Source organism: Cyclopterus lumpus, chromosome 15 (assembly GCF_009769545.1).
Source record: "Cyclopterus lumpus isolate fCycLum1 chromosome 15, fCycLum1.pri, whole genome shotgun sequence".
Classification (NCBI taxonomy): domain Eukaryota; kingdom Metazoa; phylum Chordata; class Actinopteri; order Perciformes; family Cyclopteridae; genus Cyclopterus; species Cyclopterus lumpus.
In genome coordinates, this window is record NC_046980.1 from 14,005,455 (window position 1) to 14,031,274 (window position 25,820).

The 25,820-nt window shown below is 40.6% G+C and overlaps 2 protein-coding genes across 3 annotated transcripts; one reads left to right on the forward strand and one right to left on the reverse strand.

Annotated features, from left to right (window-relative positions):
- Positions 1-377: 377 nt before the first annotated feature.
- On the reverse strand, positions 378-8,588 carry sfxn3 (sideroflexin 3). 2 transcript variants are annotated; one of them, XM_034551514.1, is made up of 11 exons: positions 8,512-8,588; positions 6,799-6,967; positions 6,358-6,528; positions 5,070-5,168; positions 4,449-4,524; positions 4,238-4,323; positions 4,004-4,131; positions 3,842-3,891; positions 3,601-3,650; positions 3,456-3,503; positions 378-3,345 (listed from the first exon to the last, which is right to left on the reverse strand). In XM_034551514.1, exons 2-11 carry the CDS (start codon positions 6,960-6,962, stop codon positions 3,249-3,251), a joined length of 969 nt encoding a protein of 322 aa, XP_034407405.1. In that variant the 5' UTR covers positions 6,963-6,967; positions 8,512-8,588; the 3' UTR covers positions 378-3,248. The 2 variants fall into 2 exon arrangements, with proteins under 2 accessions (XP_034407405.1, XP_034407404.1); XM_034551513.1 differs by having other exon boundaries at positions 6,799-6,971; positions 8,512-8,586.
- A 3,165-nt stretch (positions 8,589-11,753) lies between these two features.
- On the forward strand, positions 11,754-25,726 carry pdzd7a (PDZ domain containing 7a). The gene is made up of 15 exons (XM_034552425.1): positions 11,754-11,946; positions 12,429-12,566; positions 12,706-12,880; positions 13,323-13,499; positions 14,028-14,175; positions 15,994-16,054; positions 16,685-17,212; positions 18,437-18,592; positions 19,084-19,256; positions 19,977-20,068; positions 20,164-20,255; positions 20,451-20,519; positions 21,907-22,566; positions 22,894-22,994; positions 25,550-25,726. The coding sequence occupies exons 1-15, from the start codon at positions 11,754-11,756 to the stop codon at positions 25,724-25,726; spliced, it is 2,940 nt and encodes a 979-aa protein (XP_034408316.1).
- The last annotated feature ends 94 nt before the right edge of the window (positions 25,727-25,820 follow it).

Genomic DNA, 25,820 nt, shown 5'->3' on the forward strand with positions numbered 1-25,820 from the left:
CAGAGTATCTCTCATTTAAGGATGGGTCCAAACATGTCAGTAAAGATGGTTATCCCGAATGAATCACTAATCCCGTGAATTATTTTATCATGTGACATCTCAACCAAGACGTTAGTAGACTTAGATGTAAAATACAGTTGGGTTTGTATTGGTGTGGCCAAAACATATTGTACCATTTCAGATGCACTGACACGTCCTTGTTGAACAAACATGCCTCATCAGATCAGAACTGTGTTTCACTCTTAAGTTCATTTTCTGGTCCTCAGAGGTAGGAGGATGATATTAGATATTTAAAACATTTATAATATACAATGTTAAATAAAGCTGACAGGTTTGAACTTTAACGTTACATATTTTATTCTATTGCTCTGAGTAAATTACATTCAAGGAAATATATTTAATCACAATACACAATAGAGGGAGAATACACTGTGCACCAACACTGACGGATCTTTGTGTGTAAGTTGTATGTACAAACAACAAAAACATTCATAGTGTTAAAAATAACAGATTGTCTTTTCATTTGTGCCTTCAATATGCAAAGATTTGACATTTTCTTCATGTTATGCAGCATAAAATTCTTGAATTAGTAGATTTTTCCAATCAGGGCGCCAAAATTCCCCAGTATTATGTGAAGTCAAGTTTTTTATAGTAATTTATTGAATGTCAATAATATCAATGACAAAAATATGATCTTTAACTAAACAACGCTTTGCAATGTTTTTTTAACATCTGGTGTGCTGTTGAGAGTAACACTGACAAAGATGAGGAACCTTTCTGGAAAAAAAAAAGTCTTGAAAAAGGTCCATGCATTAAAGCTGAAACAAAAACATTAAAAGCTTCCAATTCATACCCGTCTTATCTTTGGCGAGATCTATTGGTGCAACATGTTACGGTCACAAGCTGAGATACACGTTTATAAATGGATTTAAATGCTGACTAAAACCCTCCAGTTTTGTTCTTGACACTTGTGCGCCATAATTCTAAGAAGAAAAACACAAAAGGAAAAAAGCAGAAGCTAATGCTAAAGCAACTTGGTTATGAGCAATGAGAACTGCCAGACATTGAATAGATTATTAATTAGCAGTAAGTTCAGTCAACATCATCCAGCACCATAAACAAATACAATCTTCAATATAAACATTTAGAAGCTCCCTTTAAATAGCCACACAAATCCATCTAGCGCCTACAGCAGCACAGCAAAGGTTATATGCAGTTTCATCTCCAGCAGGACAACACCCCAAACACAAACTATGTCCTAATGGCGTTATATTGGAATACATTAGTGATGCTAACTCTGAAACACTGTCCTGCAGTGCATGTGATCATGTCTCAGTGTCCCAGAAGGGGCCGAGGGACTTCAACAGTAGCGATTGTCTGGGTGTTCAGTGCTTGAATGAAAATATCAATGGCAAATTGAAAAGTTCCAAAATAAGATCCAGCATTGAGGGTCGCATGTGTTTATAAAATTATCTGGAGAGCACGTTGGAAATAAACCCTTCAATTTCAGTTTCACAAATAAACAAAATCATTGTGCATTTCTGTACGGAGGTTGATAATTGTGCAGTAGCTACAGTCCCTTAACACGCACAATCAGTTTACTTAAAATAAATATTGACCTTTAAATTTCTGAAACAGAAACTTGACATGCTTGATGGAGGTGAATTTAAGTTAACAATCTTACTGTTGGGTAATGTTTATCTTTGACCAACACACACGAAACATCACTTGCACAAACATGGAATCGTTGGTCATCTGTGACTGTGTCCACTGTATCGTGAAGTAAAGTCCCACTGGAGGAACGATCCTCTAATCTGAAAGCTCATTAGCCCGAGAGGCGCCCACGCTAATTAGCAGCAAACTCTGAGCTCTCATAGTATGAGCAGCTGACGTCGTCTACCGATGCATATGTGGGCCCATCTGGTGTCAAAACCACCTTGAAGTTAAAATCCATAAGATTCCTCATGCATATGTGCTCCATAATATATTGTACATCATATATGTATTTATATTTATATATATCAAAGAAAAATATATTTATTCTTGCATAATCCAGAGAGACAACACGGATAAATACAGCTAATATTTCCTCACTTACACAATCATCACTATCGCACCACAACGTACCGCCGTGTGTTTTGGCGACAATGTGAATTGATTTCATCAGAAAAGCTCAAACTCAGCCAAACTGACCACTTTCACAAAACCACAAAGACTATGGACAGTTACACACTGCGATACCTAGAAAAATGCATTAAGGAATTTGACTTTGTCACGCAACATGAGCTACTTTCGTTTAGTACGAGGGGACATTAATGGCTCTCGTGCAAACCACAGTTTTGCAGCTTGTTGTTGGACAAGAACCCTGCTATCCAACTTTAAGGAAGTGAAACAACAACTAAGTATATTCCTCCGCCTGACAACCTCCAAACAAGCACCACCAACATCAATCACATATTTAATTTATATGCCACTAAAGATAGTGACTGCACTAGTTCATAAAGTGATAAAAGGCCAACACTGCTATGGCAACAGTACATATTTATGTTGATAAAAAGCAAACACACTTGGTGCTTTGTGAGCTTTTGCAGTAGAATTTCTAGATACTTTCTTTGCCACATTGTACCTAGCACCTAATTACCTGGTCTATGGATATGAAGGGGCATAAGTACACTTCAGGAAGAAACTGCACATCAAAGGGTCGGACTATTCAAAGCAATCAACACACTGGGATTGTCAGTAAAACTACAAGGAGGAAATTACATGGCGATAACATCAACATACTTTAGTTAGTTTGTGTAATAGCTAATACGGCCATGCTGACTACACAGGAATTGCAACATGAAATATTGTAGAATGAAACTTCATGAGCTGCCTTCCTAGAGGCAGTTCTGACCAAAGGAAAACAGAAAACACACGACACAATAATAATAATAATATAAAATAAAAAAAAACAGGAGACAGGTTTTTCTTTTCTAAGGAACACCATCTAGTTACAGAGAGAACAGTCAGTGATCTTCCTTCTCAAAGTGTTTTGTTGTTCCTTCAGTCAATACTCAACAACATACGACCCTCTACTGTTACACTTGGAGCAGTTAAATTCAAAAAACTAAATGTAGTAGCACACAACAACAAAAAACATACATAAATTCAGATTTGCCCTCCCACTTGTGCCCACAGGACAACATACGTGCATGTAGCATGTGTGTGAGTGTATCTTTGACTTGTGCGTTGTGTGTTGGCTGGTCCTACAGGCCCTTGTTGAAGTAGACCGTGGTGGTGTTGGGACTGGTCTCTCGTATCCTCTCCTGCAGATCTTCCTCCAGCCCACTCACACTCATAGAGCTAAAGAGAGATTGTTATACACGATTAAAACGCTGCCGACATGTTAGACAACACTGCATGTACAAGTTTGACCGTCTTTTCCTCCAAGGAGTGTGTGTTGCTGTTTGTACCTTTTCTGCGGGAAGAGGGCGCAGCACAAAGGAGTTGCAAACACCAGGCTGAAAACAAGCGATAGAAAGCGAGGTATTATACAGTGTCACGCTTCCCTTTGAAAGTACACAATAAGAGAGAGTCCATTATGTGTAATTAACTTACCACAAACCGACAAGCCCCACCTGGACTGGAGCGTTTAGAATTGGGAACCGCTACAGGGAGACAAAGTCAAATTCAACATTTGACACCACAAAAGTATTGTGTTCTGCATGAACATAACAATTCAATGTGAGTGGAACATGTGGAATGCAACAGGACTCTTTTCAGCCTCACAAAATACAGACTAAGTAAATCCACTCACTAAAATAAAACAGTATGACAGTCATGCATGCAGTCTGCTTACCTTCATGAAAGCTTTCTTCTCCAGAGCATTCATTATAACAGGGGGAATGGCTGTAAAAAAATACAAACAATAAAAATCAGGTGAAAATAATTTTAACCTCAAGTATGCGTCTAACGGGATGAGCGTTTTATCTCTCATTTTAGATAGACATGTCAACATTACCCATGGCTGGCACTGCCATGCCGATCCTCGACACCACCACCTGCATAATGGCCTGCTTGGCAGCATTGGGAGACTCTCCTAACCTGTTTCCATTCTCATCCATCACAGGGATACCGTACTTCAACTCCCTGGAGGAAACAAAAACTAAAGTCATGTAGAGCAGCAGCCGTCCGAGTTCCTAAAAGCTCCCGAGTGAACAAAGCAGAGCGATTCGGCTTTTTTACGAGACCTCACCTCTGCCTCATGAAGGGAATGTTGATACAGTTAGCAGCAGCAACAGCAGCAAAGGGGACAAACCGGCTGGCGATCGGCGGGAGACGCTGCAAAGATGCAGAATCAAGAACACAGTCAGCAAATCTCTATACAAATGTACGAATAGATATTCAGATCATTGGTCTGTATCTGTTTACTACATCTGTTTATTCACTTCAACCACGGTCTTTACCGAAGCTAGAGACTTGAGACCCAGCGCAGTGACTACAGCTCCAGTAGTAGCACTGACGTAGGCTGCACCAAGTTGACTGCAAAGAGACAGAGTGGATGCATGTCACACATTAATTACCAACTTCCTTTTCAACATTTGCACACATCATAAATGGATGACTTGCACTACGGAACATGAACTCTGTGTCTGACAATCAGGTAAAGTGGAACATTTCAAAGTAGAGTTGCCCATTCATGCCATGTTTGGATGTGCAAAAGTAAATAAACAAGAACATCCGCACTGGAACATTAATTCTTAATGACATGCGCAACACATGAATATGAGTTTGCATGTTCTGAAGGCAACCCCCTTATTATTCATACATGCATGCATTTCTGCAGCATTTTACGGTATTGTGTATTTTTTGGGGTATGCAAATGCAGGTTGGCATGACATCAACCAGGAGCATAAAACCCATGAATGCATGGTTACGTGGGGCTGAACATGCTTAACTGTGGAAGATTAATACCGCTGTGAGGGAAGGGGAGAGGACAGCAGCGTCCACAGCCTCCTTAGTGACACTAGTTTAGAAGGAGGACAGGAAAGATCTAGAGTGGGAGTGAAGTGAGAAGTCCCCCCTACTTCACGGTCATGGGGGCATCTCCACTGCGGTTGGTGTAGTTGACGACAGCGTTGAAGGACTGGTTAACCCACTGCCAGAACACCACAGCCGGAGTAGTTCTGTAAACAAGAGAACCACAGAGTGTTTGAGTAAGTGAGACTTCACAGTGTGCAGCACACATTACAATGTGTGGCACTGCAGCGAAAGAGTTTGTCGTGGAAGAGCATACAAGCAAAAATACTCCAGTCCACACAATAGAAAGTGTGGGATAGTCGTGATATTAAGCACACAGCATGTACCCTCAAATATGACTTATTTTACTCCAACTACCCATTCTTCAAAACCCAGAAGTTAAGTTTTTAATAAAGTTGGTAGATAAAGATCAAAAACCATCTGTTAGTGGAGCATTGTGAACAACAAAACCACATGTAGCGAGAGATCTTTTTTCTTTTGTCCTGTCGCTATAAAATCATCTGTCATTAATATTAATCAAGCTGTAATTGTATTTGTTGTGCCAATCTTTACTATTTAAAGTCACCATGTGCAGAATTTGAAACGTCATACTTTGGCCCCCTCCAGTGGTAGCATGCAAAAATGGCACCGGTATCCCATTGACCACCAGACCAAATTCCCAAAGTAATACAACAGTTCTAATAATGTTAAATGTTAAATAAATTAAAGTATCCATTTTAATATTATGAGACACTTTTTCATTCTGCTTATTTCTGAAATAATTTGTTTATTGCAGTTCATTTTCAACCAATTCTAGGAATATATATTTTTAAATGTCTCTTTTCCAAAGACTGTTGCGCAAACTACATTTCCTGTTGTGAAGCTATATTTTACATCACCATTTCTTTCCAGTGACCATTTTATTTCAGAAGACTTCCACCTTTTGTTTTATTCTAAATGACTGATTCATTTATCATTTATTCATTTGCGATTAACCACTTCTCTGGAATCTCTGGACCTGTAATTTTCACTTGACAAATATCTCAAACTATTAGATTGATCAATTTGCTGGTTCAGCTCAACCTTGTCACATGACTTCACTGTCCTCTCAGCTGCCCAATGATATATCAGTATTCAGCAGTGACTGACATTTGTATTCTTTAAGAGGATTTTCACTCTCTGCAGGGATTAAAATCTCTATTTTATGCGGTTGTGTATGCTGTATTACATTTAAATAGCATGGAAACTGTATTATATTCAGAACATTTCAGTTTTTCTATTTCTTCTACTTTCTGCATTTCAATTTGAGCTGGTGTTTAAAATACATTGAATCATGTATTGAAATGTCTGCTGTACCTATAGAAGGTGAGCATGCAGCCTGTGATGGACATGTTCACCGGCACCTGAGCAGACATCCGGCCAATCACAAACATCTTCTCTCCTGTGTCGGGGTGGAAGGCGGAGTCGTAGATGTACTTGGCTCTCCAGAGCTCATCCTCTGACAGACCAGGCTTTGTGATCCCGGCTCTGAAGAAGTCAAAACAGTTAATTGATGTAGTATATTCCACATACTTAAAAGCAAAACACACTTATTTTCATATTGGAACACAAATTTAACATAATCGTGTGTTTCCCACATCCCAGATATGCCTTCTTGCTTTTTGCATTCATTTACACAAATGATTTCAGTATAAATGACAACTGGCCACATGAATTATCTCTTCCATGCATGCCTCACAACCTCTAACATGATATTTAGTTCTCCTACTCTATCCTCTCATCCCCTGACCCCTCTACCTGTAGTTCTCCGTGATCACTCTGGCCTCCTCCAAAGTCTCAGAGGACAGCAGGACATTCCTGGGATCTGTGACCATGAAGAAGTGCTTGGCGCGCCCCATAAATGTGCCTTGGTCCCATCTTGGCTCCTTGATGTTTATATTGAGGGACAGCTCTTCAGACATCCTGGCTTTCTTTAATTAATAGCAGACATGTTAATTTGTATTCATTCAATATAAAATATATTGTAACCATACTGTTAAAATACTTTACTTTGACAAATATTTAAGTCTAGTCTAAAAATCAAAAATAAATTATTTCAATTGGCAACCATCTGATCAAAAGAAAAGAAATTCGATGGAAATGTTTTCAATACTCTGTTCTATTGACATGTTTATCAAGTGAAATTATCATTATTAAAAATAAAACCTTGGATGCACAGTTAAGCCTTCACCTCTGCTTTATTAATAGCTTGGCTACAGTTCAGAGCTGCATTGAGGTGAAGTCCTCCATTACTTAACAGCACATAACCTAGTTTACAGACACGTCTGAGCAAACATCCCTGAACATACTAGTCGACCAGGTTTACATTTTCATTACCAGGCTCTGACTGTCAATACACTTTAAAATACAAAAGGACAGTTAGACAGGTCAAGTTGTTGTTTTCACTGTGTCAAATTAAAAACGGTTGTTTTGACAGACATTTTGAACGAATTTATCATTTTAAGTCCGATCTCAAACATCTTGTATTAGTTCTGGCTGGGAGTGCAATATAAAATAAAATAATAAATAAATACTGGTATGATTTATATCACTCATTAATGTCAAAACATGTTCAATATGATTTCCTTAAGCCCACGGTGACTTCTTGAAATTGTGTTTTGTCAGACAAACCCCAAATATTTTCACTTTAAAGTCACTTAAAACAACAAAACGTAGCAAATCATCACATGTGAGGAGTTGGGAAGAGTACGTATGAGCCAACTGTTGCCCATTACTTTTCTGTTCATCTGTTGTTTTAGCCCTTTGTACAGAGTCAGTGTATAGGAGACATTTTTGTGGTGGAGCACAATCACGAAACTATTACAGGAATGTTCTGTATGTGAATCTTTCATCAGCAGCCCTACAGTATTCAGGTCTTGACAAGATCATAACCGCTCTCTGGTCATATGTGCAAAGAACATAACGTGACCTCCGGGGCGCTACAACAACTGAGAAGATGGATCAGAAAGACATAAACGCTGAATATGTTGCTGAACACAAAAAAACATGTGCCGATTGTTCTGCTTCTCTCACAAAACACTTTAACCCTGAAGCCAAACAGATCACGCTGCCCGGTGTTTCAGTTTCAGTTGGTTCCTCTGAGCTAGCGTGCTAGCTAGGCACCCTCATTGTACCGTAGAAACACACAGACACACACACACTGTATACACTACTGAAACAGCACATTCAAATCTAATGCAATCCCCACAACATCATATGCTAAGTGGGACAATAAAACAGCCTGTTCACGCCAGCAGAACCACTCCAGTGCTCTCTTGGTAATCAAACAACCAGCTAACTAGTTAGTTAACTAGGTTAGCTCGGTAGTTTACGAGCTAACTGACATGCTAGCTCACACTTTAGTTACCGTTACAAAGACGCACGTTGAGGCGGTGTAAACTCTGACTTAGTTGAAGTGTGCTTCATCAAATTAATTCATTAAATATGTGAATAGTCAGCAATCACACGTACCTGGTTGGCTTTCTTTTTCGAAAATGTATGACCTTTCAATATCACAGCGCCACTGGAGCTATGCTGCCTTCTTGTACATTTAAAAGTATCGTAAAAAATAGACTCAACGCAAATGACTATTTTCCGTTATACCCAACTCAATTTCATTTCACCTTGTCGGCTTACAGTACTATACATTGTGTCCCATGCAATAGTATACTATAATATAATATATTTTGTTCATAAGTTATACTGTTTTGTTACATATGAACTGTATATTACTATCTTCCATTATACTTCTATAATAAAAACAAACACTAATTAGTATTAGGCTACCTAATCACAGTAACGTTACATATTAGCTGGGTGTACACTGTTTACATGTCTCTGCTAATATTAATCACACCACTTTTACTGTTCCTGTAATTGTGTCTTTAATTGGTCTTGCACATGTTGTATTTTTACTTCAGTTATTAATTTTGACCCTGTCCTTTTGACCTGTTGTATCAACCGAATTTCACCTATGGAGGTCAATAACAGTCGTATATTGAGAATATCTTCTTTTCTTTTTTTTAAATCGACAAAACACGGACAAATCAGACACACAGAAGTTGAATTTAGAAAATCTAAGCTTGGTGGAGGCCTTTGAAAGCAGCGCCTTGCGGTGACACAGTGGGGCGTTGTTTGTCATGGAAGACACGAGTTGTTGGAAACCTTTGGGCGTGGAAGGTAGGCCACACATGATTGGTTAAGAAACAGCTGACCGACTCAAGCCAGTGTTATTATGCTTCAATGAGTTTGTATAGTTGTCAATTGGTCCAGCAAAAGTCATATACATGTCTGAAATATAACGAAACCCCTTTATTAATTAAAACAACCTTTATGATGCTGTGATTATTTACACTAATCAACCACACCAAAGCATGTACACAAATGTTTGTATTAGACAAGCAAAAACAAAAAAACACAAATTCAAGGTCAAGGTTTCCTGTTCGGCTCCAGTTTGTTTAGTTTTATAATGAAATGGTTACTGAATGGACACATTCCAAGGGTGTCACAGTGTCACAGCCCCCCTGGCCTTTCACTACAAAATATTAATCAAAGAGACACAAAACTGACTATAAAGAGATGAAAAGATAGAGACTCACAAGGACAATGACAAGGGATCAAACAAATAAGAGACACAACATGACACAAAGCAACTACAAAGAAACTACTACAAAGAGACACAAACCATAAGAGGCTAAACAACTAGAACATGTGTGCGTTTTACTGGTATGAGACATACAGCTTTTTTCTTAATGTCTGAGGCCAGGGACTCATTGTTTCATAACCTGTCCATGAGTGCAATATGACTCATCAAAATGGGGACTTGGTCATATCTACAGAGATTGGTATCTGATCTGCATCGAAGTTGTGATGAGACAAAGAAATGGTTCATTAGTACCCAGCTCTGTTAGCACTAGACTGTAACTGCTCCTACCCGTCCTCAATCTGTCCTTGTTGGACGTTTGCTCTATCTGTCTGTCAGTTGTTGACTGTCTGTTTTTAGGTCTCTGTATGTCTTGACTTTGCTGGTCGACCATTCACTCCACCTGCATGTATGTTTTTTGTTGTTGTTTACCTGTCTGTGGTTATATATTTAATTTACTCTGTATGCTTTTATGTCTTGTGTCTCTGACATGGATGTTTTTATTCTGTCCATTTTAACTAGCTCTCCCTTATTTATTTTTCTTTGTTTGTAAATTGTATATGTAATCTTATGTTTTTAGGTTTGTTTCATAATATCTGCCTCTTAGGACTACAGATGAAAAATAGCCTATTGGCTAACTCTGGCACATTTACAGAAATGTTTATATTAATGTGCACTGTCCCTTATTAAATAAACAAAAAACAAAAAAAGACACATCTGACCACCGGGTGGGGTTGTTTACCCACCTCACCAAGCACAGTGAAGGCAGTCAGGAAGATCCACAGATCACTTTCTCCACATCCACCTCTCTGCTGTTTAACGGGACAATCTGGACTTAACAGCAAAGTCTACCCGAGGAACCATCTGATAGAGTCTTGAGGCAGTGGTACTGTAATATAAGTGCAATTAGTGTGCTTAATCATCATTAGTCCATCGCTAATGGCTGCACAGCTGCAGAGTCTGTAAAAGGATTACACCTCTTAGGACAATAATTGTCACCGGAAGAACAACTGAGGTGGCACTACTACTCGGGAGGTGTCCGATTATGCGTCAGCGAGGCGGACCGGTGAGCGTCTGTCCGAGCTCGTCCGGCATAACACGGACACAACAGGTAACGCTCTCCTTCTTTGTTTAGTTCAGTTTAAACGCAATGTCACAATATTGTTTCACACGCGTTTTTATTACGTTTCAAGGTATCAACAGACGTTTAGACTGAAGCAAGACGCGTTCAAGTTGACCGTAATAATGGCAACAAGTTGAGTTAGTTATAGATGACAATTAACCATCAACACTATAGGTCACTTGATTGTTTACCATGTCGCTGTCCATGATAGAAAAACACGTGAAGTTCAGTGACAACGTCTCTTCTATGGACATCATGAAAAAAGATATATTCTACTTTTTATTTTTATTCTATTCAAGGTCATAGTTCATTACTGTATCATAATGAGTTTGGGATGCTATTATCCATCTGGAACTTCTGACATATCATTACTCATCACAGCATATAATCCTCACAACAGATATCCATTTAATTAAACATGACCCGAGGGGAATCACCATGCACCGCTGACTTCTCTGCAGACAGGCAGGCATCCTCTCAGCTGAAGCAGCGGGGACACGGCACCACAGGCTCGATGGAGATGGATTCAGAGGCTGGAAATTAAATTGATGGATTATACCGACTTCTTTCATCGACAAAGAAAGGTCCACAGTTCAATCATGGAGCACTACTTTTTTGCCATTGTTTTTAAATTGATGTATAGTTTGTTCATTCAGCGGTGTTGAGTTTTTCCATGGCACGTTTTTTATTTTGGATCTTGTTATAAGCTTTATTTATGGTCTGAAACTGGTTTTAATGATGATCATGGATGTTACTTAGAGCTTTTTAAGTTGCCTGCTGCTATAAACTTCCCTTTTGGACAAGTAAGAGAGAAAAAAAGTCCAGTTCCCCACGTTTGTTCCTCACCTGCGTTCCCTAAATCCCAAGCTGCACCTCTTCCATCCTAACAGTGGACAACAGATATCCTGCTGTCTGGATGACTAAGGGAAGAATTGCCAGACACATAGCATGGCTCGCTCCTCTCACCCCTCTGGCTGGAGGGAGATGACAAATGGAGGGGGGCACCCCCACTCCAACCGCGGAGGCCAGACCGGGGGTTCCCACAGCACCACGCGCTACATGTTGAAGAAACAGCACCGCCACAGACGCAGGTCCTCCTCGCCGATGGGCAGAGTCATTCTCATCAACTCACCTGTTGATGGTGAGCTCACGGTCCTCCGTTACCATGGTAACACACACAGTGTCACTGGCTGCAGAGGCACATTCAGGACTGTCGTCAGTCTTATGCCCACATTTAGAGAATAGTTTACAGCAAGTCAAGGTATTATTAATAATGCAATATACTGTGGATAATAGACAGGAAATTATTTGACAGTTAATTGTTTAGTCAACCAAATTTGATTGTTAATTATTCATCCACTCATACCAAAAAAAATGTAATTCCTAGAATGTAAATATTTGCTGTTTTGCTCCTATAATAGTAAACTAAATATCTTTTGGTTTTGTGACCAACCAAGCAAATCGCTGATTCGACTTTTGGCTCTGGTATTGACAAAATATTTATGTTTCACTTCTCTTTATCCCAAAGAAATTGCTTATCAATAATTTCTGCAAATTATTTGGTTTTCATTCATTTTTAAATGACTTTTGAATGACGTTCTGACTTAGTTTTCTGTGTTGCAGGAGGGGAGGACAGTGAGGACATTCACACAGTGACAGTCGACAAGAGTCCAGATGGGTGTCTGGGTTTCAGTGTCCGCGGGGGCTCTGAACATGGACTCGGCATATTTGTCAGCAAGGTGGAAGACGACAGCTCTGCAGGTTAGGAGGAAGAGAGTGAATGTTTCTCACGGTGACGGCAAGCTTATTTCTCAGTGAGCGTACATCTGGGCTTGTGGTCTTCTGTTTCCATGTGACATTTATTCTTGTGTATCATGCTGAGTTCCACCTGTGTCTGCAGCGCACGCCGGGCTGACTGTGGGCGATAAGCTGGTGGAGGTGAACGGGGTTAGCCTAGAGAGCATCACCATGAGCAGCACTGTGAAGGTCCTGACGGGCAACAACAGGCTGCGGATGGTGTTGAGACGGGTGGGCAAGATCCCCGGCATCCGCTACTCCAAGGAGAAGACCACGTGGTGAGGCCAAACAGCTGAGAGGTGCTGTGTCAATGTGAATAAGGCTGCCAACAATTATATCTTATATTAAATCTACAATTACATATTTACACTTCACAGTTGGTTCAACAACTTTACCAAACTGTAACTGAATCACTGTACTTTGCTCTATTGATATGTAAAGACTACAATCTTGTTGTTACCACCTTTGACCTTTGCATGGCCCTTCTTCTGTGTTGTCTTGGGACTTGACTATAGCTCACACTGGTTATCTTTCTTGTGGGATATACTGTATCTTGGTTTCATGTGGCAGCAGTGGATAGATTACCTCTGTGACCTTTATGGCTATTTGATTAACTGATACTGACTGCAGCAGAGGAAGAACAAGCAGTTTATGTGAATGTTTTCAGGCATGCACATGTGTCACCTTTGCATGTGTGTGTGTGTGTGTGTATGTATGTAGGGTGGATCTGATTCACCGGCGGATGGTGGTGGAGGAGAGTGGTCGAACACCATCAGAGACCAGTTCTGACAGCGCTCTCCGCAGGATCGTACATCTCTTCACCACCTCAGATGACTACTGTTTGGGCTTCAACATTAGAGGAGGCAAAGAGTTCGGACTGGGAATTTATGTTTCTAAGTATGAACCAAGTGTGGTTTGAAATATGTTCAGCGAATGCTTGTTTTACTCTTGAAGAGGCCATCAGCATCAGAAAAACAACATTATTCAGGGTGGTGCAGTGTGCGCATGCAGTGAAGCTCGGCCCGTTGAAGTAGAAAGGATGGCAAATAAGAACACACTTTTCCCTCAGGAATTAAATATCCCATAATCTCATTTGCACTTTTGTTTTGTTTGTTTGTTCTTGCTTTATTGAATCAAAGCAACCAGGCCTCACTTAGAAGGTTAAGGCAGGTGAATTGTGTTTACTTCATCACCATTACAACAAAAGTTAAGAAACTGCTTTGATGAGTTTGTAGTGTGAATAAAACACATACATTTAGTACATATAAAATAGTCAAAATACTTGGTAGATTAGAAAATGACATCAAAGTGTTAATTGATATAGAAAGTCAAGTATAACCTAAAACTGTAAATCCCAACAGTTAGATTTCATCGACGTCTATATCTGTTTATGTGTCTGCATGCCTTAATGCATTTTCTCTTCAGGTTGGACCCGGGCGGGCTTGCAGAGCAGCATGGCATCAAGATGGGCGATCAAATCCTCGCAGCCAACGGGGTCAGCTTTGATGACATTACCCATAGCAATGCAGTCGAGGTCCTGAAGAGCCACACTCATATCATGTTGACCATCAGGGTGAGAGAGTTTTTATCGATAAACTAGAGATGAAATTTAAAAGTCCACAATTTAATAGTTTGTATATTGATAATGAATCAGATGACAGCTCATACTGTGAAAGGGCTTGCAGTCCCCCTCAGCTCTATGGCACATTTTAGCCTCTTTAAATTTTAGCCTCAATGTTTTAATCTGACCTGCAACTTCTGTGTTTCTCACTGCTCTAATCAGCCCTTTCTTTCAGCTAATGAACTCTAAAAACACAATCAATAAACAAACGGCAGACAGACACTGTTAGACACTGTTGTCATTAAGCAACTATAGAGCGAAATAGAAATCTGTGGAGAAGAAAACTGAGCTAAAAGGAGAGTGACTGTTTATCTGACATTTATCTGGTGGACAAAAACAACTCCAAATGAATGCTGATGTTTCTCCATGTCTGCTGGATATGTAAATAAGCAACACACACGTTAACCACATCAACTTCATAAGGTGATAATATATAAATGTTGTGTTTACAGCTTGTTCCCCTCAACTGTCCGAAAGAACAGTTAATGCTGGTTTACGTCTGATTCCCACTTGGTCCTTTATACATCTGTGGTTCAGTGAGGTGTTAATCGTTTGCTCTGGTTTGAACATAACAATTGATTTGGTGCTTTAAAGTGCTGTGACATAATACATATTACAGCGTGTTAAACAACACCTTCTCAGGAGGGGACAGACTGAGTCTGAACAGCAGAGCAGGCAGCTGGCGTACAGCCCTCGAGTTCTTTATGCATGTCTGTGTACGCATGCATGTGTGCAAGGCCGCACCATTTAACCTGTGTCATTTTTAGATAAAGGAATTCTGTGTGTGTGTATGAATGGGCACATGTGTATTGTGCAGTGTGTCTGAGCGCTCTCTCAGCTCGCTAACATTGCTGCATGCTCATTTTACTCCTCTGATCTCAGGTTCCACGTGTGAAAAACAGCCAGGGACGACGTTCATTATTCAAAGGCCGTCAGGGATCAGGTTATAATCAACAGAAAGCTGAAATTTATGTCTTCCCTCTGTCCTATATTAGACCCATTTGTGGGTACAGAGTTACATAGTGTGAAAGGTTAATTGTAGTTACTAAACTGGGCATCCAAGGCTGTGGTGGACAATTAGATGTAACCTTGATACATCTGCAGGTCTTCTCTTTGACCTTACGCTGTGTTGTTGAGACAATCCCTTAAAGTCAAAATGAAATAATAGAGGCTATGTTGTTTTCCTGTCGCTCTGACTAACAAAGTATTCCTTGTCTCGTTTTAATGGATGTAAATGTCAGTCTGCTGGTTGGACCAACACTGGTGTCTCCTATAAGTATCTCAACAACTATTTCATGGATTGAAGGAGACATTTATGGTGCCCGGAGGATAAATCCCAATTACTCATTTAGCATTAGTATACAATTTGGTACAGACAGTCACGCTCCCCTCACGATGTATTGTATAACTTTGGTGACCCACGACTTTTCATGCAGCACACATTTGTTCAATACTTTTGTTTATGACTAACCTGCAAAACTAATCTCATCACACAACCAAGCCTTGCCTGTACTTTGTGTCTTGTGCTAATGAGTAAATGACAGCATGTCAAACTAAGATGAAGGTGAACCTGGTAAACATTACACTTGCTAAACATCTGCATGTTAACATTGTCATTGTGAGCATGTTAGCATACAGACATGAGTGTTTAGCTCAAAGCACCGCTGTGCCATCAGGTGTAAAAACATTTTGTAACAATTTGTAGTTTTATCATATGATTTTGTTGTTTTGTGAATTTGATGAACATTTCATGTTTTTGCACTTCAACAGGAAGCTGGCAGATACCCTGCATACAAGGAGATGGTGGCAGAATATGGCTGGCTTGACAATTGTATGTTGACTATTCCAAAGTATGATTTTAGTTAGTTTAAGATGATGGCTTGATTGGTAGTGGGAAAATAATATCTTACACTAAACTAAATATTATAGAACAAAATAATGAAGATGTGACCTTGTAATTAGAGTTTTTTTAACATTATTTTGCAAAGTTACTTTGATTCTACTTGGAAATCTTATTTAAAAAGTGGAACAGTGGCCACTTGTAGCCTGCTTATACATATTCATATGACTTAAATTAGAACTAAGTTTGATATTTCTGAACACAGTCAGGGATTAATTCAGTGTACTCAAAGGCAGCTCAGTCGTCTGGAACCAAGCAAGACCTGACATCTGGGTCATTTTGGAGTTTCATTAAAAAAAGAAAGAAACAGAATAACTCCGGGTTCATGTTCTGTCTCTCAAACGTCAGAGGATTAACAGGACATGAGAGCAGACAGACTTGGATCCAAACAAAGCAGATTGTGTAAAATGAGGAAATGAAGCTTTGCAAAGCTTATTCACTAACCCTGCACCTTGTGTCTATGTATGTTTGTTGCGTTCATATATAATAATTGGACAGTTTTATTCATATTACACACACTAATCGCCATTATTTGTCTCAATTTGGGATTGTTTTCCACAGTGGCCAATGGGGGACTTGCACCATCCTCCCAGGGTTCAGATTCCAACTCTTCTGCCTCCTCACTGTCCTCTAGTACCCCTCTCAGCTCCCTCAGTGGTCTCTCGCAGGTTCTTTTTCCTCATGTCTTTGGCTCCGAGATGGTAGACGTCGCCATCTCCACGGAGGACCGCTCCCGACGTCAAAGCAGCGCAGAGCGAACTGCTGACACCGCCATACAGACTGACCCCTATCCCCCAAACCAACCAGACCACCACTCAACTGATGTGTCGTACCCCGACAGGCTGGTCGCCACAGAAACTAGCCGGACTGTAGGTGTCACATTGCTGCTGAAGGACACAGTCATACGAGGGAAAGGGGAAGGCCCGAGGGAGACGGGAGGACCAGGAGAAGGAGGGCAGAGAAGTACGAAGACGCTGTCATCTGGGGACCAAGAAGTAAGGAAACACTCACCTAAGATGGCAGCGCTGATGGCCCTGAGCAGACCACGGAAGCCAATCAGACGTTCCCAGAGTCACGTCACTGTGTCAGGTGAGACCTGCAGGTTCAATGGGAACGTTTAATAGACTGAAAGGGCCAGTGTGTAGGATTTTGGGAGTACGTATGGGCAGAAATGGAATAGGATGTTCATAACTATGTTTACATTAGTGTATCATCACCAGAAACTAAAAATCCTTGTTTTCGTTAGCTTAGGGTGAGCCCTTCATATCTACATAGGGAGCAGATCCTCTTCACAGAGTCCACCGTGTTACAAGATGTTCCAGTACAAAACATGTTTGAGGTCGGCAACATCGGTTATAGGTCTTGCTGTGATTTGTGTTGTGGTTGTTGATCATAGAAGTAATATCATCGATCTCAGTTTTCCAGAAACACAGCATGAGTTCTCTAGCTGATTTTTGTGGCAGTACCTGTATTCACTGTGTTATGAGATCCATTCCTAAATCCTCACAGATCATTCTGCTGGCCATCGATCAGTTTAATGACCCCTAATATTTCTATCACTCCATGAAGTAAACAAGAACATCCAGACTCCACATGGCTGATTTAAGCTCCAGACACAATTTGTACAAGAGCACAAAGTTCAACGCAGGCTCCTTATTAATCACAGCCCTTTACTCTCGGTTGTTATACCTCTGTGAGAAATTAATAAGAACAAGCATATGGAGAAATATATCATCCAAGCCATGGCGGGGGTGTTGAGCTATTAGCCTTTCCTTTTCAATTTATCCAGGTCATTCATTCTGTCAGGACCTGGCGGGTGCTTGGGGTGAAGCTCAGGGCTGATTTGCTATTCGTTATGTAAGCTGGAGCACTTCGCGGTAGTGCCTTCAAAAGATAGGGGTGTGTTCAGGTTAGCGTAGCTGCAATTCATCAGTATTACTGTGTTACTTTCCACAGTGGCAGATTTACTGCAGTGCACAGAGGAGATGACTGGAAGAGAAATGAACAGTCTGTACTCATAGCAGAGAGAGTGTATCACCCAACAGTGAAGCATGGAGCTGTACAACGCCTAATGAATTATGTTTTCAACTCCAAACACAGAGATGCAGAATGTCCTGTTATGGTTCAACACAAGCTTTTTGTATGATTTAGTTGTTTTTGTTAAATTACTTGTTTGCATTCATTTAAATACATTTGCAGGTGTTCAAATCATAATGTTTCAAAGCATTTGGTTGTGAAAATGTATCTTGCTTGTATATTGCTGATTTTAGAGGGACTGGAATGTTATTTTGTCTTCTTTTTTTCTACCTCCAGAGGACAGACAAAAAAAGAAGAAACAACAGAAAGAGAAGAGCTCTGGAGAGGGTAAAACCAGCCTGCAGCGATCTAAAACCTTTGTCAACCTGTTCTTCAAGAAAGACCGCAAAGAGAAAAGCCGCTCCAAGTCACCATCTCACAATGCCGACAGAGGTGAGAGCAGTCACAGGCCTTTTTCTTTTTCTTTCTGTTTCTTCTTTCCAGGCCCATATTCTGCAATCCACCTATAACAGAATAAAGGTTTGAGCTGATTTTCTGGACTATTTTGTTTCTCTTCAGATATTACATTTGAATCACTAAACAAATCAGAGATTTCTGCACCAATTCAGAGGTCTGGAACCAGGAAAAATGCATAATGTCATGTTTCGGATCATATTTCTGGCATTCAATTTCATTGCACAGCTATTTGCTATTTTTTTGAAGTTCATAAATTAACATCAGTTTTGGCAATCAGTGGTGATATGGGACGGGAACCGACAACCATCAGACATAGATGTGAATTAATTCTGCTTTGCAACATCCTCACTGGGACATTTTGCATAGCCATCTCTGGTTTTGTGAGGTGAAATCTTTATTTTGTATGGAAATCTCATGCCATCTGCAGATTTCGTTTATTTCAGTTTTTCCTTCCTTTAATTCCCCAGATAAGGAGCGGGGTCGTCCCTTCCAGCTCTTGACCTCCCCGAGGGATTCCCGTGCTGGGGTGAAAGACAACAGCCCGCTGCCCCGACCAGAGACCCTGCAGCACGTGGAGGACATGGCAAAGAAACTGCTCAGCCAGGACGAGGTGGCTGCTGTGATGAGACACTGTGGGCGGGTGAGTTCTTCGATCTGAAATGACTACCTCTAACACCTCAATGGCACTCTCCTGTGTTTGTTTTCCTCCCATTGAATCCTGTCGAACTACTTTCATGCTCAAGTGTGCAGTATTGTTTCCCGTGTTGCTAAATGTCCTTTAGTGAAAGATGTGTCTGGCAGCGGCTGTAAAACAAAGACAGATTTGGCCTGTTGTTTATGATTAGGATCAAATATCATCTTTGGTCCCATATCACTCAGCGGCTCCTAGAAGAAGATACTGCACAGTGGTGCAGTGGTGTTCTTGGAAAACTTTAACATATAATGTACATGCAACAAATCAGTAACATCATACATCAATCATGACAATGTACAGTTGATGATTTCTACACCTTAAGTTGAAGGGAATTTAGTATTACACTTCAGTAAAGTTGGGGAACTCACAGTGAACTGAAACTCCCTTCCTTCTAAATGCTCTCCTTCAAATTTAACATCTTCAGTTTGCAACACACACTTTCTGTCCCGAGACTTTTCTGATGACACCATTTTTTTCAAGCTTTGGAAAACTCCCTCCTGATCCAGAGATTAAATTATACGGTTGTTTTCACAAGTAAACTGAACTTTAACTCATTTCAAATTCAGAAAATAACCAGATGGAAATCCTTCTATATACCCAACCCCACTCGTTGGTTCTTCTTATTCTTCTCCTCTGATTGGTGTAACAATCTAAACTTTCTCTCAGTTTTTGTCCGACATTCTGATTGAGGATTTAGTGCGCCCCATTTTGGCAATCTTGGACAGGCCAGAGAAACTGCTACTTCTCAGAGAAATAAGGTGAGATACATATGCAGTACAAATCAGTTTGTATATCAATACATACTTTGGGTTTTGGTATGCATGTAACTGATGCTGATCAATATCCTCTGCAGGATGCTGATACCTACTACTGAGCTGGGTCAATTTGATAGCATGGTCATGCCCTTTGAGCTGGAGGCATACGACATCCTCAAAAGTCGCTCTGGTAAGCAGAGGAATGTATTACTTAATGTCACTTTTCAGATACATTTTTTAGTCATAGAGCTCAACATAAATTCATATTTCCTTTGTGAATGAAACATACAAAAATAAATATATAAATTAGAAAACGCAGGTAAGATTGTGCATAGAAAAGGAATGTATGGAGAACCAGTGATATATCTAGTTTATTTCTTCTTAGTTCGTTCTCCAGCTCTGCGCTCCCCTCGCAGTGGAACCCCTCGACGTCACCTCATCACCCCAATCCCAGGTACATTCACTGCATCTCTTCCTTTCTCTCACCCTTCTCTGTCTAGATCTCACCTCTTTCTTCTGACACCCTCTCCGTCTGCTTGATGTCCTCTAATCCCAAAGTAACACGAGATACACTAGAGTCTTAAACCTCTCACCTTTTGTCTCCTTCCCCTCCTGCTCTTATTTTTCCTCTCTCACCTCACTTCTCTCCTGACTCATCTCATATCTGTAGTGTCAAACTGAACAGCCCCCCGCACGCACACACACGCACACGCACGCACACGCACACACAAGCACATGCACAAAATATCTCAGGTATCCTGTGGCTGCGCTGAAGCAGAGGCTTGTGTTACATCTCTGTGGCCAGCAGAAAGGAGTGAGACGAGCCTGGTTGGCCACTGTGACACTTCAACAATACAGAGATACTTTTATCCTTTTCTTCATTCAAGAGTCATTGAGATACAATCAATACAGTCTTACTTTAGACAGACTGCAGCCGTCTCACTTTCTAAAATCACAGGTTAGGGGTCATATAGGGTCAACGTTATTATTTCAGTTTAGTGTGCTGCCTCACAAAGGATTTGTTTTGTTAAGAAGTTATAATTATAAGATGACAGTGACATTTCAAAGACCCTTTAGTGAGTACTTTGCCAGGGAGTGCTTACTTTGTCCATTTGTTACAACAGTATGTATAGTTTGGTTCCTTCATGCTGCTGTTATCCCTTGCTGCCTGTTATTTTACTCACAATATATGTCCACAAATTAAAATAAAATCCAATTCATATTTTGTCATTCAGACTGTGTAGTGTTAAATCATCACCCACTGTTTGACGTTTGAAGGTCACCCTTGAGCTCCTTGCTTGAACAAGCTTGTCCTAATTTATTTGTGGCATCAGTATTCTAAGTTTGTAATCCTTATAGGTTACATTGTTGTTTAACTGTTCTGACAAATTCAAGTGATGTCATTTGAGTCAGCGTCAGCTGATGCTGAAGTTTGAAAATGAAAAACATCTGGTGGTGTGAAGATAGAACAACGTGAGCTGACCAGACCTGGAGCTCGCTCCTCATCTCTGTTTCAGGCTAGCGGCTTGAAGCTACATTAGCTAATACCAGTATAATGCACCTGAATAATCAATCCAAATGATTGTATTGTGGGTAATATAGGCACCAGGTTTTGAAAAGTAAAGGAAAAGAATGTGAAAAATAAAAAAGGCAATATCTCTGGTTGTGCTGCAACACTTTTGCTTCATTTTTTTAACTGTCCAACGTGATTGCAATGCTAAATCTGTGGCAATGCTAAATCTGTGGAGTAATCTTTAACTCTTCACTGTGTTTATATCCATAAGTGTAACAGAAAGTGTTTGCAGAGTTAAAGCTGAATTACAGATTTCATGTTTGCCCAGACTACAGGGGTGGCTTCCACCTCCAGCCAGTCCAGGACAAACTGCGGGAATGTCAGCTGATTGAGGAGTTCGAGAGATTACGTTTGTCCAGCCAACGGTCAGGGCATCTGCCTCCATCTCGTGCCTTCACCCCTCTGCTGGATGTACCCGTGGACAACTATGTCTCTTCCAATGTGCACTCCCGCTCCCCGAGCCCCTTACCCACCCACAGCTCCCTCCTCAGAGAATCACCTCACAGTTCTCAATGTGGGCGCCAAACCCGTCGCTCCTCAAACAGAAGAGAGAACGGGGTGTCGCAGTATGACGAGGTCTCCTTGTTGTCGGTGTCCGACCGAGGAGAAGCAGCTCCTGAACGAGGGAGGTCGCCTGTGAGGAACGGGCATGGGAGAGCGAGGAGGGAGTTGAGCCCCGACAGAATAGATGGCAGACAGAGCAGGCAGGAGGGTTACACAGAGGTCAGCGTCCATGTGCCTTCACAGCAGCGAGGCAGAACCCCTCTGGATGATGTGTTTGAGGCCCAGAGAGACAAGAGTCCATCCACAGGCAGAGAGAGCAGTCAGCAGCTAAATGGACATTCACAAAATGGTGTGAAAAGGAGAGCAACAACTGAAGAGTATGAAATCAACACTTTGACCATTTCTAAGGCCAAGCAATCACTGGGTGAGTTCATTAAAGAAACAGTGTCTTTTTAACTTTGATTTAAGTTGAATCGATTGATTTCAGTGTGCTCAATATACTTGCAAGTAGTAAAGTAGTAAGTAGTAAAAACAGCCAAATGACGATTGTAAACTGTCCACTTTAATGTTCATCCTCCCATATCCATTACCTCACCAGTAGAGGTCAGGGTATCACTAAACTGAAGGGAAGAGTTAATGCTCTCATGATAACTATAAAAGACTACAATATACACTAATAGAATAGTTTGACTATAATACTGTCAAGCAATCCCTCAGTTTATAAATGTAGTATATCTCGGTGTGTTCACAGGTATTAGTATCTCTGGAGGTATGGAGTCTAGAGTCCAGCCCATGATAAAGATTGAGAAAATCTTCCCAGGAGGAGCTGCATCTACGAATGAGGCTCTAAAGGTGACTTAAATACAGCAGAAAACAGGAAGACACACCTCAATATATCACACGAATGGGTGTCAGATGAATGACAAAGTATTACAAAAATGAATACTTATGATTATTATTCTTTGTACTGCAAAGAGTGGTAAACACATTGAACATAATAATGCATAATAATGTAAGTTTTTACCATAAGTATTAAACATGTATTTATGTTCCCTCCTAACACCATGGTTTTGAAGCACATTAATGTCCATCCTGGTTGTTGCGTATTGTAAGAACCAGACCCCTGTCCTCTGGTTATGAGTTGTTGTTGCTATAAGTATGCATGTCTTTGACCGAGTGGTTGAAGGTGTGCAGTGAGGAGTGGAGACAAAAATAGTGAAGAGGCATCTCAAGTAGCCAATCGCCTCCATTATAGATGAGATACACAGACACTGGCTCTGCTAATGTATTGGTAGTATACTGCCTGCACAGTAACTTAACAGTCATCCGTAATCTTGGCCTGGTTCACTTAAACACACATGAGACACACACTCATTCACTACAGTTAACCACATGCTAATTGTTGACAAACAGCATTTGCATTAACATACTTGAAAATAAGCGTTTGATAGAGCTATAACAGCTAGCTCTATCAAAGTCTAATGCCGGATGAGAGTCAAACATAGTTCCAGTATCTTCTGAGACTTACAAATTCAAAGAACCTTCCTCTCCAGTGCCTGCAGTCACACAATATGAAAAAAACACGGTATGCACGCAATCTTGGAACAAAAATAATATTTAAAAAAGCTTAAAATCACTAAGAGCAACAAAGTGGAAGGAATGGCAGAAGTGTAAAAACCTTAAGTTGACACAGAGAGACAGGTTGTAACAACACTGAGAGTCCACAGGTCTTTGGGGCTCTACTCAGACACAGTGGCGCGTTGAGCTGAACGTCATCACCAACGTCACATCAGAGATTAACAGTCACAATCAGCCACAGGTGCTCACACGCCTCCTTCAAGGTAGAATATCCTCAGTGAACACTCACGTGCAACCAATTTTTTTAAACTACTCAAAAAAGTTCAAGAACACACACAAAAAACAAATCTGTTACAGTAACAAGAGTGAATTCATTACTTCCTCCCCAGATGAAAATATACAGTATTGTTTTGTGTGAGGATATGTGCGTACATATGATTTCCTGTGTACATGCTTGTGTGTCATATAGCTGCATTTAACTGGCAGTGTAAGAGGGCGTAGTAAGTAGTAAGAGGGCGTAGTAAATACCTTTTCCATGTAGGGTTGGTTTATCCACATTATACAATTTGTTTCAGGGACAGACCCGAGCAAAGGTTTGGCTAGAGAGGTAAATTAGAGAATATGGATTTTGGTAGAATTAGTATTAATTCGTATCCTCCACAATGAGATGCACCACTTTTGTTTGTGTGTATGGATAGATGCCTACTTATCTTTAGAGATATATATTACAATAGATAATACGGAGCCAATACTTCTCCTCTCCTTAGCTAAATAATCTAGTTGAATCTATTTGTAATGGCTTGGTAAACTACATTGTGAACGATTCACTGATCCTTTCATGCAAGCTGGAGCAATTTTTACAGGCCGTGTTATTTTTGGATTGTGACGTCCATTGGCGAGAAAAGAGGAACCTCATAAATGCACTCCATAAATGGCTGTAAAGAGGATAGGGCAGATTAGGTTGGGATCTATTTAATTCAAATAAATTACTTTTCAAAAATAGGAAAAAAAGCACTTTTAATCTCCTCTTTGGTTAAATGGATATAAATCTTTTGATACTGTCCTCACGGAAGGCTACAAGGTTGTTGGTGAACACCAGACTGTGTGATGAGCTTTAAGAAAACTTGTCTGGGCAAAAACACAGGGCAGCACAAGTCTAACAGCCTCCTATACAAATATGTTTGACCTATAATAGATCAAATGCAGTGCAGAATACAGAGGAAACCCATCTCTTTGTGTATAATCACTGGAAAGGAAAAGGGAAAGGGAAAAGACGTGATAATACAACAATGGCCATAGGGCTTGTGTGTTTCTGTTGTGTGTTGCTAACCTTCACTGAGGTTGACCACACGAGGCAGGTGCATCCTCGTCAAATGCCAATGACATCAGAGGAAGTTCCTCTCCTCAGGCCTGCAAAGTTTTGCCACACTCTGCTCGCATCCTGCAGGAAACAACGAGAAAGCGGTCCCAGCTGTGTGCGTGTGTGTTTGTGTGTACTTGTCTCGGTGTATGGTCCTTTTTCAACAACCTTGTCCTGAAGGGGAAACGTTATATGTGCACTAGTGACGGCCTTCAGTGTGAATATATTAAACTAACGGGAGAGCCCAAATTCTGTGTGGCATAAATCAGGTTCCCGCTAAGGGACACAATCAGTGCAGTTCATGGGGACTGTGCATAAGGGACAGATTGCTTTAGAGAAAAAGATACAGAGGGGAAGGAAAACATACAAAGATATACGTTATCATGACATATGAATAATAATCAAGCCTATTCTTTGTAAAGAGAGAGTTTCGCACGTTAAGATGTTTACCCTGTGTTTGCATTTGCAGGCAGGGTATGAGCTGTTGTCTGTGGACGACGAGAGTCTGCAGGGAGTGACTCATCAGCATGCGGTGGATGTAATACGCAGAGCATTCAGCAACAAAGCCAAAGACCCAATGGTTTTTCTGGTCAAGATCTCCAAGGTCCCTACCATCCCTACCAGCACCAGGAGACCGGCAGACTAACCTTTGTGTGCCTCACAGTCAGACTGCGGTGCAACTCCTGCCGGATTGAATAAACTACAGGATTCACTCCAGAGGATATGGGACGAGTACATCT